Source organism: Dromaius novaehollandiae, chromosome 24 (genome assembly GCF_036370855.1).
Source record: "Dromaius novaehollandiae isolate bDroNov1 chromosome 24, bDroNov1.hap1, whole genome shotgun sequence".
NCBI classification, from domain to species: domain Eukaryota; kingdom Metazoa; phylum Chordata; class Aves; order Casuariiformes; family Dromaiidae; genus Dromaius; species Dromaius novaehollandiae.
The window spans coordinates 9,175,486-9,191,796 of NC_088121.1; the positions used below are offsets into that span (position 1 = coordinate 9,175,486).

The 16,311-nt window shown below is 42.5% G+C and overlaps 1 protein-coding gene across 3 annotated transcripts in view; it reads left to right on the top strand.

Moving 5' to 3' along the window:
• CAPZB (capping actin protein of muscle Z-line subunit beta) overlaps positions 1-16,311 on the top strand; it is a 61,450-nt gene that overhangs the window by 29,785 nt on the left and 15,354 nt on the right. For all 3 annotated transcript variants that reach the window (XM_064497112.1, XM_064497113.1, XM_026112502.2), the window contains 2 exons: positions 183-304; positions 4,694-4,807. In XM_064497112.1, the coding sequence (XP_064353182.1) occupies positions 183-304; positions 4,694-4,807 (236 nt within the window). The remainder of the gene's footprint in view (positions 1-182; positions 305-4,693; positions 4,808-16,311) is intronic.

Genomic DNA, 16,311 nt, shown 5'->3' on the forward strand with positions numbered 1-16,311 from the left:
ATAGGATTGTGTTGTAACTTAAGTGCAGCTCTCCCTTCCCCTTCCCCCTTAAGGTTCCTGGTTTTGGGATAGATGTGGGCTATTCATAACAAAATCTGTTCTTAGGTCTCTTTTAATCTTAATGTATTATCCTCTCTCCTCTCCCTGTTTTTTTTTTTGTTTGTTTTTCCTCCTATCAACAGGTCCCAAGCCTGTGTGAAGATCTCCTCTCCTCTGTTGATCAGCCATTGAAGATTGCTCGAGATAAGGTGGTAGGAAAAGACTATCTATTGTGCGACTACAACAGAGATGGAGACTCATATCGGTGAGTTTGTATCCAAAGAAAGGAATCGATTGGTTTACCTTTCAAATCAGAACTACATGCTAATGTTGCAGTCCCTTCCCCTGCTTATTCTGAGGAAAAAATCAAAAAATTAGATATTAAATTCTATTACTTGATGAAGTAGGGACTGTTTCAAATCCTCTTATCTTGGGTAAGACCTTGACTATGGAAGTAATCCTTAGTTGGTATTTCCTTAATGCAAAAAGGCTTAAACATCATCTCTAGGCCACTGGAGAGCACTTCTGTTTTGGGTAACCTGGTTATATGGCTGCTAATTTGATGGGTTTTGTGGGGCAGGTCCCTACTACCATTCATCTTCTGTCCCGGGTTGAACAAGAGTCAGCTGTTCTGCCTCCTCTGGTAATAATTATAAGGGTTACATCCCTGGCTCCCATTGCTCCTTCGCTGTAATAACTTATGGTTTTAGTGGTAACAACTGGAACTGATCTACAGTGAGAATTTAGCTTTGCTTTGTGCCCATTTGCAGTAGTGACTTAAACACATTTGGCCAGGATGTTTCAAGAATTCTGTTTCAAGGTGGAATGCCAGAAAATATTTAACTTTTTTTTTTCTTTGACTCTTCATTGCAGAATCAGGTAATAACTACTGGTAAGACATTTAGTTTTCCTCCCTGTGTTACAGCATTCCTGTTTTAGGCAAACTAATGTGCACCTCAGTCAACCATTTGTGAGAACTGTTCATAAAAGGTTATAGATTAATTGGTTTTAAGCACTTGGAGTTGGAGCAAAGGTGCTTATCTGAATTGAGAACATATCTGTCTGTAGGTGATTGATACAGTGAACATACTGAGATTCATTTTGTCCTAGAAATGCAAGGAGGAGGCTGGTAATGAATGCAATGTTCCAGTGTTTGCATCTGAACTGTGGCTGATTGTAAATCTTAGCAAGTTTTTCTTATACATCCTCTATTGCAGTGGACCAGCAAGTGAGAAGATCTCTAAGGTGAAGTATTCACTGATGTTCTTTAGGAGACTGTTCTAACATGGGAACTTGATGGAACCCTCTAAAAAAGGGCCTGATGCCTTTTAAAAGCATTTGTGCATTAAGCTTTTAGGTCCGAGTTAGTCAGGTCTACGTTAGCAGCTGCATGCATTTTAGTAGTTCTAAATTCGTAGCTAGGTTAAAGAATTACTAGCTCCTCCTGGTTTCCACAAGATGCTGTGCACACATCTGCATCCTTTCTGGCAGATGCAAGAGGAGGGAGTAGATCTCAGATACGGTGTTTTCTGTGGGTCCTCTGAAAGATGCTTTCACGCTGAAGTTGCGACGCGGCTCTTACAGTCTCCTTGAATCCTGTTCAGGCTGTTGACAGAAAACATGTCTCCAAAGCTTGCTGAGCATCTCTCACCAGAGGCACAGAAAACTGGAAAAGGCACTTGTCAAACAATATTGTGACATGCTGCAATAACTAATAACACTTGCTCCCCCTGCCCAGTGTTTAGTTAGTGTATTCGGCAGCTTTCTTTAAGGTTAGTTTTCTCGCTTGCCTCTGAAATTTGCTCAATCTCTTTCTTGCTGAAGAGATACTGAAATGGTTACAAGGAAGCAGGAAGACTTATGCTTTTAAAAATACTTGGAAAATTTCAGGATGTATTATGTGATGAGATTCCAGGAAAGGTATTTTATTTGTTCGTATCAGACAGCCATAACACACGACTTCTTGGCATTGAAGAATGCCTTCCTTCTTCAAGACTTGATTCGAGTGTTCTGGATTGAAGTGGTTCTTCCTTCTGGAATTGATTGGCCTCAGTTTTGTTTTGTGAAGTAAATTCTTTCCTTCAACACAGAGCAAATGCTTTGAAAACCAAAGGAAAAAAAAAAGCCTAACATGTGCACGTGTTAATCCCATTCTGCGCCTGTTTTCCGACACTGTTGTTCTTACCTCGTAAAATCTGAAGTTGTTACTGGGAAGTGGCTGTTATACTAATTTAATCAATTAGGCCAGAATCTAAGAGGAGTTTAACGTGCCTTTAAGAGCTTTTGATATTTCCACAAAGTTTTTCAGAACCACGTGCTAGATCAAAAATGGCAAGAAATAGTATTTCCTGCCTGTAAAATGCTACGTCCCAAATTACTGTGCGCTTCAAACAAGACCTCAGCGTTCTTCGCATCAGAGAGGTGGCTAATTGCATTTGTTCTGCATTTTAATACGAATTTGTGCTCTCTTATCCGAGGATTTCAAAGCGTTCTGCAGACGGCTGAGCCTCGTACTACTTCTACAAGAAAGGCGGGCAGACCTTCTCACTGGGAACCACATGCAGTAGTTTTTGCCTTGATAAAGAATAGTTTTACAGTTTGAGAGCTAGCTTGGAAAAAAGATTGTGGGATGTTCAGCTGTTCTGGTGCTAAGTTTGCCTGTTTTGCAGTCCATGCAATAACACAGGTTTGCGGGCAATCTCAAACAGCCATGGACTCAGCCACGTGAAGGCAGTGCTTTTTAATTTTTTTGATATAAGACTTCAGGGTCTCTGACTTTTTCCATTCGAAGTATGTTTGATCACTCTATTAAATGGAATCCTTATGGGGAATTTGGTGCCGACAACACAGTTTGAAACCTGTTAGCTGAAACAAAAAACATTCTCTTTCAGGGAAATTAGAGGCCTGACTTTTGAAATTTAAGCGCTCTCGCCCATCTGTCTTTCTTCAAAGAGCCTCCATTTAAGCTTTTAAACGTGTTCTGAGTACTCTTCTGCGAAAAGAAACAAAAAATTGGGGCAGGGCTGTGAATTTCTTTAGGTGAAGTTGCTGCTGGCGCCAGCTGTAATAGGTTGAAAATGCCCCGATCTGCAAGCTAGAAGAACGTACATTACTAGGCTTCTCCTAAATGCCGTTCCTGCAGCCTGCAAAAGAGATTGAATGTTTACAGTGAAAATCATCTCCACCTTCTCTTCTACATGGATTCCCCTCTCACCAGCTTCCTTGTACCTGATGGAGAAGCACAAGGTCTTCTGAATGTGCAGAAAGCAGCAGAATTTTTTTTTTTTGGAATCTGCCTTTTTTATTTAATAGAAGAGGAGGAAGAAAAAACAAGTGCGTCGTATGGACGCTACTGATTAAGTAGTATACTCCTGCATTGCACCGTATACAAACCCTGCCTTTATTTTCACAGACTTCCTTGTAGAAAGGTCACTGCACTGTTTGCCTGAGCTTCTTCCGTGTAGTTTGGTTCTTGTTTGCATTGCCTGATGTGTGTAGGGGTTTGGTTTGGGACTCCTGCAGATAGCACTGGTAACAATTGTGTGAATCTCTTCCAGATTTAAGGGAAAGGTTAGGTAAGCGAGTACTACTGCAGCTGTCTACTCTTCTCCAAAGCAACTTGAGTTCTTAGCAACTGTTTTAAACTAGGAACTGCTGCCTGAAAAACATTGCCCTCGGTGGGTGTGACATAATGATTTAGCCTTTGCCGGCGTCTCACCTTTTGAGTCAAACGTGGCGGGGAGGAGTGTGAGGGGAGTGCAGGGCTGTGGAAGCACAAGGCCAGAATGAAGCAGAGCCTGTTCTTTGTGCTTGGCATTAAGCAGATGCCAAAACTAGATGCCTTTCCAAGAAATGAGTAACAAATGGCTACTGAGGAAAAAGCCATTACGTATGGACTGCATTAAGACCTAGCGTTAGCAGGCTGGAGTATTTTGAAAAGGCTAGTGGTACCTTTCTTTAAACCAGCAGTGATATATGTAGGTTGGTTATCCACAGGGGAAATGAAAAGGAGAATGCAGGTTTATAGAATGGGAGTTATAAAAGTCTCAAGCAGATGGGCAAAGGGTTCCATTAGTCCTTTAATAACAAATCTTTCATTAAGAGCCCCAAATCTCTTCCACACCTGCAGAAATTAACAGTAGAAGCTTCAGCTTTGCAGACCCTGTTAAATCCTTCTGACTATTCAAATGTTTTCCTAATGCTGTGCTAGAAGTAGATTTGTGTTAAAATAGTGGAGAAGAACTTGGACCTTAATAGTGGACAGTAATATCTGGCTCAAATGTTGTCAAATCCCAGACAAACTACCCAATCTACCTGTATTTGTGTGAAAATTATTTTAGATGCATAATGTGTAACAGCTAAGGCCTCATCTTTCAATATTTAAGAAATAACGGAATGAATTCAAACCCAAGCATGATTATTCATACAATAGAAACCTGAAGACAGGGGACGACCCCCAGGTACACCGTAAAGTTTAAGGAGTGAGTCTCCCCTTTTGTCAGTGTTTGAAATGACTTTTTACGGTGAGATTCTTACAGATTGATGTTGTTTTTGCAAGTTCAGCATCTGTGGATTGGGTCAGACTCGCCATTCTCCAACCTTTCAGTTTGCCTCCGTTGTCTAAACATCTCCGTTTTCCTTCTCTCCTTGGCAGATCACCCTGGAGTAACAAGTATGATCCTCCCCTGGAAGACGGTGCCATGCCATCTGCTCGCCTGCGCAAGCTGGAGGTGGAAGCCAACAATGCCTTTGACCAGTACAGAGACTTGTATGTCAGTTCTACCATACAGAGCCCTCTGCTTTCTTTTGTTTCCTTCAGCAGGCATGCGATACACGCAGTGAGTCTAAAATGGGGCCGCTAGCTGCCTTTGAGAGCGGCGTACCGATGTATAGCTGAGGAAGAAGGGTAGGCAGCAGCTGATCTACCCTTGGTGAATGTATCCACCATGATTTCACTCAATGAAAATATGATCAAATTTGTCAGCTGATTCCAAAGGCAGATGCTGAAGTGCTTCCCTGCCTCCCTCCCCTCTTTAACAGATTAATGGCATCTTTGTCCTGGAATGACCTGTGTTCTCTTTGATCTTGGCTAAGCTCATTTTTAAACCATCTGCTTTCCCCATTCCCTCAAGATTGTAGCCTCTCTCAAAAGAAAAAAGAAAAAGAAAAAGTAGCAGCAACTTTCACATCCTTCTGTAAAATGATACACGCTAGTATACGGAAATACAGCAGTTATATGGGGATTAATGTGCTTCTGTTGCAAAGGCCATTCTCTGGTGCTTATGTTTTAGGCCCTGTCTTGTTAGACATAAAGCAAAGGATTTAACAGAGCACATGTAAGAAAAATGTTAGGCAGTATCCTTTTAAAGTGCAATAGCATACTGTCCAGGTGAGTTTCCAATCAAAGAATTTTTCTAAAAGGTGAGACTGGACTGAGTCTCATGTTGCATTCTCATCTGAGGCCTCGCAATGTAATCAGGTTTAGCTGTCTCCCATGTAGACTGCGGTCTCTTAAGCAGCAGCGAGATGGAAATAGTGATGCTGTTAAATCCAACAAGCACAAGTGTGTTGCAAGCTGAAACGTGCTGCTTTATCTAATAAAAGGGTGCTTTCTTATTGGAGATCCCTAATGACCTTAGAAAAGGTGAACAGACCTCATCGCTTCTTCGTGTTGCCCCAAATTTGAGATAAAACACATCTTTAGATGTAGTTCTTTGTGTCGCTGTTGAAATTTATACTATTTTAGCATTAATAACTGCAGGCAGGAAAGTTTTATTTCTTGCTAGCTTTTCTCCTCATTTTATAACGTGACTGAATGTAAATGTTTTCTGTCTAAATGTTTAATAGTGCCACTTTTGGTAGAGGTATCAAATTTTTACTTTATTTTCATGTATTATTTTTATAGGTAGCCCACTTGTGTTGTAAATAACAGTTGTTAATAGGTATCTGAGTTCACTGAGAGGAAGGAAATCTGCATTTGCAGCAAACAGAGGTTTGCAGCTACTCCCCAGGTGCAGAAGAACAGACCAGGATCAGAAGTTCTTTTATACATGAAAACAAATAGGTTTATGGAACTATGGTTGTCTCTTTGAATCCCTCTCTGAGCAGATGTCTGTGAAGTCACAGTTGGATACAATAACTCTCTGAAATAAGTTCATTTGCAGGAAGCCAAATGCAGTGCAGGTTACTCTCAAGTCAAGGTGAATCTGCTGAACCCCGTTCAGCATGTGGTTGAATAGTAGGCTTAATATAGTGTACAGAAGTAAAAGGAGAGATTGAATGTGACTTGTATCAAATTTCATCTTGCAGTGTGAGCAATGTGTTTGTTATAGGCGATGCGTTGCGAGAAGGGATACAGGAGGGATTTCTCGCAAAGACTTCATCCTCGTGTCATCAGCCAGAAGTGACTTGAGGCATTGACTTGCAATGCAGTCAGACTAGATAAGAGCATCTGTGAGCACAGCACGCTTCGATGAATGTTATAATCTCAAAAATGTGTCAGAAAAAGAGAGGATGCCTTACATTTTGTTGAATTGTGCAAAAATTCTGGTATATTTGGAAAGAATTTACAAAGTTGGGGAAACCTAACCTGACCATTTGAAGGGTTCCTCATGCTTGAAACTGGAAATGATGTGTGCTTTACCTACAACAAAGATTAGGTAGAATCATGCTTTTGTCCTAGGGGTTGGACTCTGCAGCTTCCTTAATAAGAGAATTGGATTTGGGATTTTCACAGTGAAAGCTTATCTTTGACTTGGAGATAGGATGGGAAAAAATGAGGTGGGGGTAACAAGCGCCAGCTTTTCTCCCTGCTGCTTGCCAGTCTCGCCAACATGTCAGGTTGGGAATTGCTGTAACAATTACCAGCATAACAGCTGCTGAAATCATGTGGGAGTCTAAGTGTGGGGAAGGTTGCAGCGGGAACAAGATGGCAATTGCAGTGATGTAATTTCCATGCTCTGCTAGAGCTGGAAACTAAATGCTCTGTAGCCACTGTAAAGCCAGAAGTAGATCTGGTTCAAGTGATGTCGATTAAAGGTGTTACTGGCCTTCTGGTCTAGCAGCTTGCAGCACTGGGGAAGGAGTGAATGGTGCATCAGTTCCAGTAAAAGTATTAGTGTAGTTTTAAACTCCAGAGCTGGTAACGGAGACTTTGTAGCATAAAATATTGCAGGCTCATTCAAAAATCTTGATGCATTAATCAAGAGAAGTAGCATGCTGGCAGTCTTCAATACTGTATCTTCTGCTGAAATTAGGATTTCTGTCGTTTGGGAAGATTTCTAACAGATCCACCTTCTAGTAATGATGTTAGTTTTGTTTGCAGGTGACGCATCTAATCTGTACCTCACAGTACAAGTTCCTTCTTGAAAAATGTGAATGCAAATACAGCAGTTGTTGCACTGTTAGGCTTTCAGATTTCATTGCGGATGAAGAAGATGAAAACTACTGATAGAGAAGCCTCTGATGTGACATACCAGATTCTCCTTGTAAAAAAAGTCCCATCAGAGGCGGTTCTGTCCCTCTCTCTGCAGGGTAGATATTTTGAAGTGCACCTCTAATAGTTGTGTTAAGCTTTGTGCTACAGAGGCAGCAGATAATATAAAAAAAATCTTACGGAAGCAGTCATTCACGGAGAACACCACACCCCAGTGCACTTGAATTTCCTAGGCTGTTAGACGTTTTATTCCTATAACAAGGGTTTCTGCTAGGCTTTTCAAAGCAGTTTGTGGGCAAGTAAGCAAAGTTAAGAAGAGCTCTGCAGTATGCTTGCTTTGCTTTACATTGAATGCTAACTTGCAATTGAGGACTGAGGGGTTTTCAACTTCAACTTGCTTCACTACCCTGATTTAAAATGCATCTTATACTGGTCATTGCATTGTCAAATGGCAGAGAAGATCCTTACTTTCTAAAGAAAAATAAGTGCTCTTGAGACTAGGTGCTATTCCCATTCTTCTGCTGCCAGCGTTAGATCCAAGCTTCCTCTCAGTTAACTCATTTTCTGTGCACATTAAGTGATAATATCTCGCAAAGTTCATCTCAGGATTCTTTCGAAACTTCAGATGCTTTCAGTTTTCCCTTGTGTCAGGCCCATTTGGCCCACATACCATTCCTTTTTAGATTTCTGCTCTAATCAGGTGCAGCGAGTATCCACCTACATGTAGTGAGTCATCGGCATGGATTTGCCAGTTCCCGAGGGGGCTGCCACCTGCTCGTGTGGGTGTTTGAGGGAAACAGCCTGTTAAGTATTTGTTAACAATTGGTATAAAATAATCCATTCAGATTTGTCCGCTGGTGACTAGTCTCTGAGTTTCGTCCCCCAAAGCTTACAGGCCAGCGCACTGAGTAACTGTAGCTTGAAAGCAAGCTTGGAGCAGTTTTGTAGTAGCACATGGATTGCTTCAAATCGTGAAAGTTTGCAAAGAAAAGCTTTGCTGGGCTGCTGGATCTTCAGTGCCTCCTAACCGGTGCAGAGTTACTTCTCGCAAGTGTCTCTTTTAATGCAAAGTATTTTAAAGTATATGTAGGGCTGCCCACCTTTTATTTCTGGAGACACATTGGTTTCTACTTGGGTGAAAGAGGAAGTATACTAGGTTTTAATTCACTCTCTAGTAAATATGTTAAACCGGCGTATTTCCTAGTTATCTGCTTTACGAAAATGCACGTTGCTTTCCCAAAAACCAACAATTTAATTTTGATCTCCTGCTGCCAGGTTTAACTCAGACACCGCCTGGAGCTAATGCCCTGGTATGTTTTTGTTCAGGAGGTTATTATTCCCAGATGGATGTCTAACATCTTACACCATTCGGTTAGAGCCCTGGCTCTCCACTTCCAATATCGTGAAGATAATTTCTTCAAACACATGGTTGTAATTTATTGCCCTTTGCTTGACGGGTGTGTGCAATTGATTGAAATCAAAGCATAATGAGGACCAGGGAGCCTGGATAAATCTATCTATTTTAGATTCTGTGCTCTGTCATTTTGGGTACGAGATAATCTGGGCTTTAATGAAGTAATGTAATCGTCCTTTATTGTCTGGAAGAAGTTGTTTCTGAAGTGATTAAATAGACCTCCCTGAGGAAGGATGCTGCGGATGTGAATATTTCTACAAACAAGATGAGTTGTGGCAATTTTTGGCTAGTTTACATATAGCTGACATACATTTAGAGAGCTATTTCTTACCTCTGTTCCTTGCGTTAAGTTGGATTTATTGGTGCTTTTGATTTTTAACAGCTTTAAAAAAGATAAAAATCTCATCTGAATCATTCTGCTTCTGAAAATACATTTGTTGATTAAGGTTTTGAATTCCTGCAACAGAGCAAGCCATAAAGCCTTGACCTTCCTCTTCTATCTTTGTTTTCAAGTTGATCCGTTTTCAAAATTGTTTTATTAAGGCTCTGGACAAGGAATTTCTTAGGAAGGGAAGGAGGTCTGGAAGAGGATTGACCTCTAAAATATGTCTTCACTGCGTGTAATCCTCCTGTTATTGAATTTGGGGTTGGGATCATGTCCAAAAAGGAGTTAGTGGCTCAAATTATTGACTGTTAGCAGTGCTGAGGAGGGCACCCGTGCCCGGCAAGCATCCGCAGTTCTGTATGCAGCACGGACGTTGCCTGAACTGAACCGTCCACCACTTTTCTCCTTTTTGCTTGAGGAGGAAAGGCTACGGTCATCTCCTGTGTGCGTGTTCCTGCAGGAATAGGTGGATTCATGAGGTTTTTGCTCGATAGCTCGAAGGGACTGCTGGTCAGGTACGGTCGTGACGTCCCCATGGCAGACGAGGGCTGAACAGCCTTCCTCTGACCTTCAGGGGTGTCTCATTTTGCCTCGACTCTGGCTCTTTGCCACCAAAGTCTGTGCCGTTGTCCCTATGATGAAGCATGTTCAAACACCCCGTAAGCTGCTGGATAGCTTTTCCCCTTGCTTGCTGTTTTTACCTTTTTTCTTAGTTTGTTTTGCACTGTGTGCACAAACCGCCTCCAATACTGGTCTTTGTCCACTCATCTTGATATGAAAAACCAGCAAACCTCTCTGTGCTGCCCTCAGAAGTTAATTTTTACGGAGTGCTGCTATAGTTTGCAACCTATCCTCTCCTTCCCTGCCTGTCTATATCCCTTTACCTGGTATATTATGTCCCTTTACCTGGTATATTATGTCCCTTCACCTGGACTGACGGACGACGAGATCCTCCGAGTGGAGTTCGTTCCTCTCCCATTTGGAAAACGCTTTGTTTTTCTGGCAGGGAAATTGCCTCATCGGTCGGTTTGGCTGCCTTTGATTTATGTTGTGTATGGAACAGTGCTGATCCCACCAAGTAAACAAGAGGCGAGGACCAGATGTCAGCGGCACGGTTTGTGTGTTTGGTCTTAGCGCAGGCTGCCCGCGCTCCTGCCCGTAGCCGCGCGCGGGGGAGCAGCCCAGCCGCGGAGCTTCGGTGCCTGCAGTGCAACTTCCAGCTCACAAAGTGATTAGGCAGCTGTGAGCCCTTTATGTGAGCGCTCTGTCTGTGTTTCGATGTAAACCCAGTTTGCCTCAACTCAAAACCCGGGGAAAGCTTTGAAGTGACTTTATTGCCATTAGCTCACTGTTCCTCATTAATGGTTACTAGCCCTTTGTGGTGGCTTTCTCTTGGGCACGATAGTTACTGCGGTTTTCGCAGCGAGGGCCCTGCAGATTGAATCCAGATGCATTTGTTATGCATCGCAGCGCTAAGGAAACCTGACTTTCCATCTCGCTGCTGGCGAGGGTTTTGCACAATAGGGTGTGACATCGGGATTATGTCATCTAGGAGAGCCTTGCCTCCGGGTTGGAGTGATAAGTGCAAGACGAAGCCTCCAAAGAGGGCCGTAAACTGCCAAGGTGCTAGCTGCTTGGAGGCTTGTGTGCTTTTCGAGTTGAAGCTGTGATGTTTTCCCAAGGAAACTGCTTGAGTGTGAGAGTAAACAGAGCAGAATCGGGGTCCCTTCCTTGACTTGCCCATAGCCAGCTCAAAACTCAAAAAGGGATTGATAGAGAAGCAGCTCATACGTATTACACAGACTGGAGTGAACTTAGTGAGAAAGGAAAAAATTGAGCATACTGTGAAAACTGACTTAGCTTTTCATCCGAATTTTTCTTTCCTTATTTTTTTTTGGTGCATCATTTTGGAGCCTCGCTGTGCAGGCTGCATTCTTATGTTCTGAATCTCCGATTTTCAGCGGAGGAGGAGATTTTCCCTTGGGTTCCCACGGTTCTCGATGTGATTGCATAAAATCCGAGTGCAGGGGATAGAAAGCTTCTATCAGGAGGTCGGCACTGATGATGCAGCGTTACCCTAAAACACCATTCCCAGTGAAGGCTTTAAATCCCTAATAAGGAACGGTTTACATGCTTGCAAAGTGGAAAGGAACAAAATTGTATAGTGTCAGTTTATCATGGTTTGGAGTTTCTGATTTGATTAGCTCTGATAATACGTACTTGTGCTGCACTTGCAGGAATTGACCTCGTGGTATCTCAGGGTATACCGTATATAATGTATTTTATATATAATATGTATATAGATATTTTTATACACACACACACACACACATATATATATAAAAAAAGTTAATAGGTGACACACAAGACTTGTGTTGTTGTCTTTTCCCCTCCCACCCGTAGCTGAATTATAGCTGGCCGAGTTGAAAACGTGTCAGACCGCCGGTCGATGGAGCAGTGAGTTGTCTCTGCCGAACGCCCTGGTCAGACGGATGGGTACGGGTGAAAGACTGGTCAGCAGTCAGGGCTTCCCGGCAGTTAATGGGCCAGTTCAGCATTTAGAGCCGTTACAAAGTGATGCCTTGTCTCCGGGATTAGGTGGCGAGTGGAACTGTTTCCAGGTGACTTCTCAGAAGGGATTTGATCATTAGGTTCCCTAGGCCAAGAGCGATTTGATGGCAAGGAAAATTTAAGCAATACATTTTTTGTTTTTTTTTTTTTCTTTCCCATAATGAAAGGTATTAAGAAGCCACAGAATCTGGGAGATTTTTAGCCTTCCGGATCCCATTGTTTGAATACCGTTTTCCTTCCACGCAGAGTTCTTATGCTGCTCCGCTCATATTTTGAGCCATCCCACCACGGTCCAGATGTGCGCTTTTAAGTACCACTGGCATGGAGGTTACACATACCTCAGCAGATCGGTATGTTTGCTCAGGGGACTTGTGCACCTGTGTATGCTGGAAGGAATTTCTGTAAAATACCTGTACAGAGCCCACAAGCGTACGTGGGGCCGTGGTCATAAACTGTGCTGAAAAACAGCTAGTCTGAGTACGCAGACATTTTACCTTCATTTTAAGTATGTAGGTAACATTCTAAATAGTCTTATACGGTTGCCCTCCTGGGAGCAAGGAAGGAGGGAAAGAGGAATTTAACATCATCTGCACTGAAGCCAGTAGGAGAAGTGTTATTTCCTAGTGCCAAGCTGTCCTTTTATTACTGAACAAAGTGGTTAGCCTCATCGCAAGAAGGCTGGACCAAAGACAGAGCTGCGGTGAAATCAGAGACAGCTCTGACCTCTTCATGTTGTCCTGAGGATGCTTTTCCCCTCGCTTGAACTACTTTTGAAGAAAACCCTTAGGAGAATTTTGGGTTTGGTGCGAGGTGGGTTGCTCAAGCCTCCCCCTTTCTTCATATGTCTGTTGCTATTGCCGTGTTGGTTTGAAATGACAGGATGCAGCGTAGGGGGAAGTGCACGGGGAAAACTGCACCGAGTCACTCGCCATGACACACAGTCATCTGTTTTAGTAACAGCCGAAGTGTCTGCTTTCTCATCTAGTCTTTTAGGTAATGTTTTTTGTGGGTTTGGATTGCTGTTAGACACTAACTTCTGTGCTTTAGTCATTGTCACTCTAGTAAAAACATTTGTAGGTGAATGCTGCAAATTTCTCTTTGGGGTAGGTTTTTTTTTTTTTTTTTTTTTTTGAAGATGAGTGTCTTGAAGTCTGATCTAGATAGATGGAGGTGCTTCCTTTTCCATGCTAAACTTCGGCAGTTGGAAGAAATATCTGTGTAACCTCTGGAAAAAGGAAAATAAACTCTGCTGCTTTACGAGATCCAGTCTGAAACGTTGCGCAACTCTTTGGAAGACTTGCCCAGCCACGCTGAGCTTCCAGGTACTGGTACTTGGCATCAGGGTTTGGTGGCTTAGTGTTGCAAGAGTCGTAAGCCAGATCGAAAAAACCCACCCACTGTCTTTGGCTCTTGGTTGCTTACTGGAAAATACACAAGTGTTTTTATGGATGAGTGGTTTGGTTCTGAAGTGTAATTGAGAGTCATAGCTTGTTTTTATTGCTCTGTGGTGGAAACTCGTTTTCTCAGTATATAGTCCAGCATTCATTGCAAGGCTTGTGGGAAGTGTAGGGGGTTACAGTGTCTTTTCTGATCTGTTCCTTAATGGCAAAACAAAGCGATGAATCTCCGCTCCTTTTTGGAGGGGTGTGCTGGAAGCCGGTGGGATTTCCTCCCCTGTCACGTCCCTCGTGAAGTTACGGCTTTGTTCTGGCCACGCTCTCTCCGTTTCATGGTTACAGTTAGAATTCCTTAAACAAGTTTCCATCCTGTGTCTCCACCCACCTAAAACTTCAAACACTTCATAAAGCTTTGGATCACTCTTAGCTTAAATATTTTCTTTTATTCTCACATTCAGAAAGTAGGTCAGTCCAAAGTGTGACTTTTTTTTTTTAAAGCAAAAAAAGGCTTTTTCCAGGAGTTCTGTGGTTGATGAGTAACGGATACAGAGCTTGAGCTTTTGATCGTGACTTGAAAACTAGAAATGATTTTTGGTGAAAGGCTATTCTGAATTTTGCACAGAGTGTGAGTGATTGCATGGGGCCTTACATCTTTCCGTCGGCTTCCTGGGTGACCTCCGTAAACAGCCGGTTTTCGGAGTTGGCTATCCCCAGAGCTCCCCAGCAGGTAGGGGCATCATTTGGCAGCAGAACCTTTTGGTGGTTAATAACGTGACTGGTTAGACAACCGTAAGGCTATGTTTTCCATTTTCCTCTAACCAGCTCTTACTTCATAGGTGTAAACCCAGGGTACATGCTGGAGAGATCGGTGTGCGATTCCTTGGCCTTGAATGCCGCCCTTAGAAAATGGTTTCGCATTTGGGGATGTTTCTGAGATACCCCAGTATGAAAGGGAGTTTTCCTACCGCGTGGGATCTCTGATTTGTGTTGGCCTTTGGATGCTTTGGGGGAGAACGCGAGCACTTTTAAAGATTGTCTCTGCCACATGCAATGTAGAAACGCTGTTATACGGGAAGTCCGGAAGGATAATGTACCCAGAACAGGGGTATCCGGGCGGGCGATCAAAGACGACTCCGATCGATCCAGGAACGGCATAACGCTTTCAAAGTGTTTTGCTGCAGCAACTGCATTGCATCTTCACAGGCCTGCGCTTCTTTGCCGGACGCTGCTTTAAGGGAGAATATGTCAGTTCATGCCTTGCAGGAGCGTTTTCCAAGCTGGTTACCTCTCCTGCTTGGATTTTATTAACGGCTGCTTTTTCATCCGGTGATGGGGGTTTCTTGGAGATAGTCCAGTCTTGCAGCAAATCCACGTTTATGAATGTAGCTTTAAATTCCTGCCGCTCTGCCTGTCACCCGGTTTTCTATTATGTAGCAGCCAATTAACCTGTAGCACTGCTTTATTCTTCTTGAAGAAAACAGGTTTCAAGGAATGTTTCCCTCCCCAAACATTGCTTTCCTGGGTTTAAGTAGTCTTCAGAAATCTCTCGCTTTAGTACATTTTAGTTGCTGTGTACAGAAAGGTGAAGTATAATGCCGTGATCAATGATACATATTTTCTCCCCGTGAAAAACACGTGGGTTTTTTTGTTTTTGTTTTGGGTTTTTTTTGTATGGTTAAATGTTGATAAAGCACCCAGCAGACTTTGGCTTATATTTTTCCCAGCGTGCCTTAGATTCAAACTGTTCAATCCCTGGCATTGTTGTTTAAGTCTCAAGATACTGGATCTGGCTGTGTCAAAGCAACTTTATTGAAATAGCATGTTAGTATTTAAAACAATATTAATACTGTATTTGATTCATTAAGTATACAAAGGCAAGTTAAAGCATTTCCATGTGTGCGCTGTTAGTTCTGGCGGGAGGTTCTTCAGATGGTTTTATGTGGTTTCAGACAACATTTTAGCACATTCTTAAAATACCCACAAAAGCCTTTATGTAAAATCTCATAAAGGTGAAGCACATAAAAATTATTTTTTTCCTGTTTCATGTCATTAGGATCAAAGTACAGTAGGTAAGAATAAATTTCCAAAACCCTTGTTTCAGTCCCTCTCTTAATTAATGTTTCGTGCTCATAGCAAGCTCATAAAATGGGTAATGGGGAAACTGTCTGTACACACTGTAGTATTCTCAGTGGCTGCCAGTTCATTTTGAGTGAATTCACTTATGAGATGTATATCTAGTTTTTTAAGCAGACTTGCTCTGGGAGTAAATAATAGTTTCTGCTCCCTAGCCTTTCATTCACGCCGCTCTTTTGTCCGAGGAAGCATCAGTCAGACCGGAACGTAGGTTCATTGAGGAACTGAAATTCCCACTAAGTGTGGTAGCTAAAATCCATTTTTGAATTCTCGAGGAGCTATAAAAAAGGTGCGTGTTGGTTTGTTAAGTTTAAATTGCTGCAGAGTCCTTTTTTAACATTATATTATCAGTGGCTAAACAAATGTCATAGGACAGTGCTGTTTGTTTGCTGCTTAAATGCCAAGTCTTTGCAATAACTTCCCACTCTCTTTTCTCCTGGGTTGCAGAAAAGGATGGGTTAAAAGGGACTCGGAGTATTTTTGAATCTACAGCACTTCAAGCTAATACATAAAGTCCAAAATGGCACAGTAAATTAAATCTTGAGTGCTGTTAACAAATGTCAAGCTCATGTTTAAAAAGGAGGGGAGAATGAAGGTGGGAGGGTTCAACAAGTTTCTCGTGTCTGCGATGAGTGATGCTTTCCTTTCTTGCCGAAGAGGAGAAACATGCAGGAGCTTGCAGGGCCGTGTGATCATCTCGCTCATGACAGCAAGAGACAGGGATATAGAACTGTTTAATCCGTGTGACATTTTTCCAGCTTAGCTGCTGGGAGCTGTCAGTCAGAGAAGCTCCCCATCTCTTGGGATGAAAGGCTTTTGCTCTCCTCCGGACACGAAATTCTCAGGTGTTTTGTCTGCTTTATGCACATGGAGAACCTGGCATCTAGTGTGTGCTCCCAAGTGTCGGACTACTGAAAATCTTAAGGCTGTGTTTTGA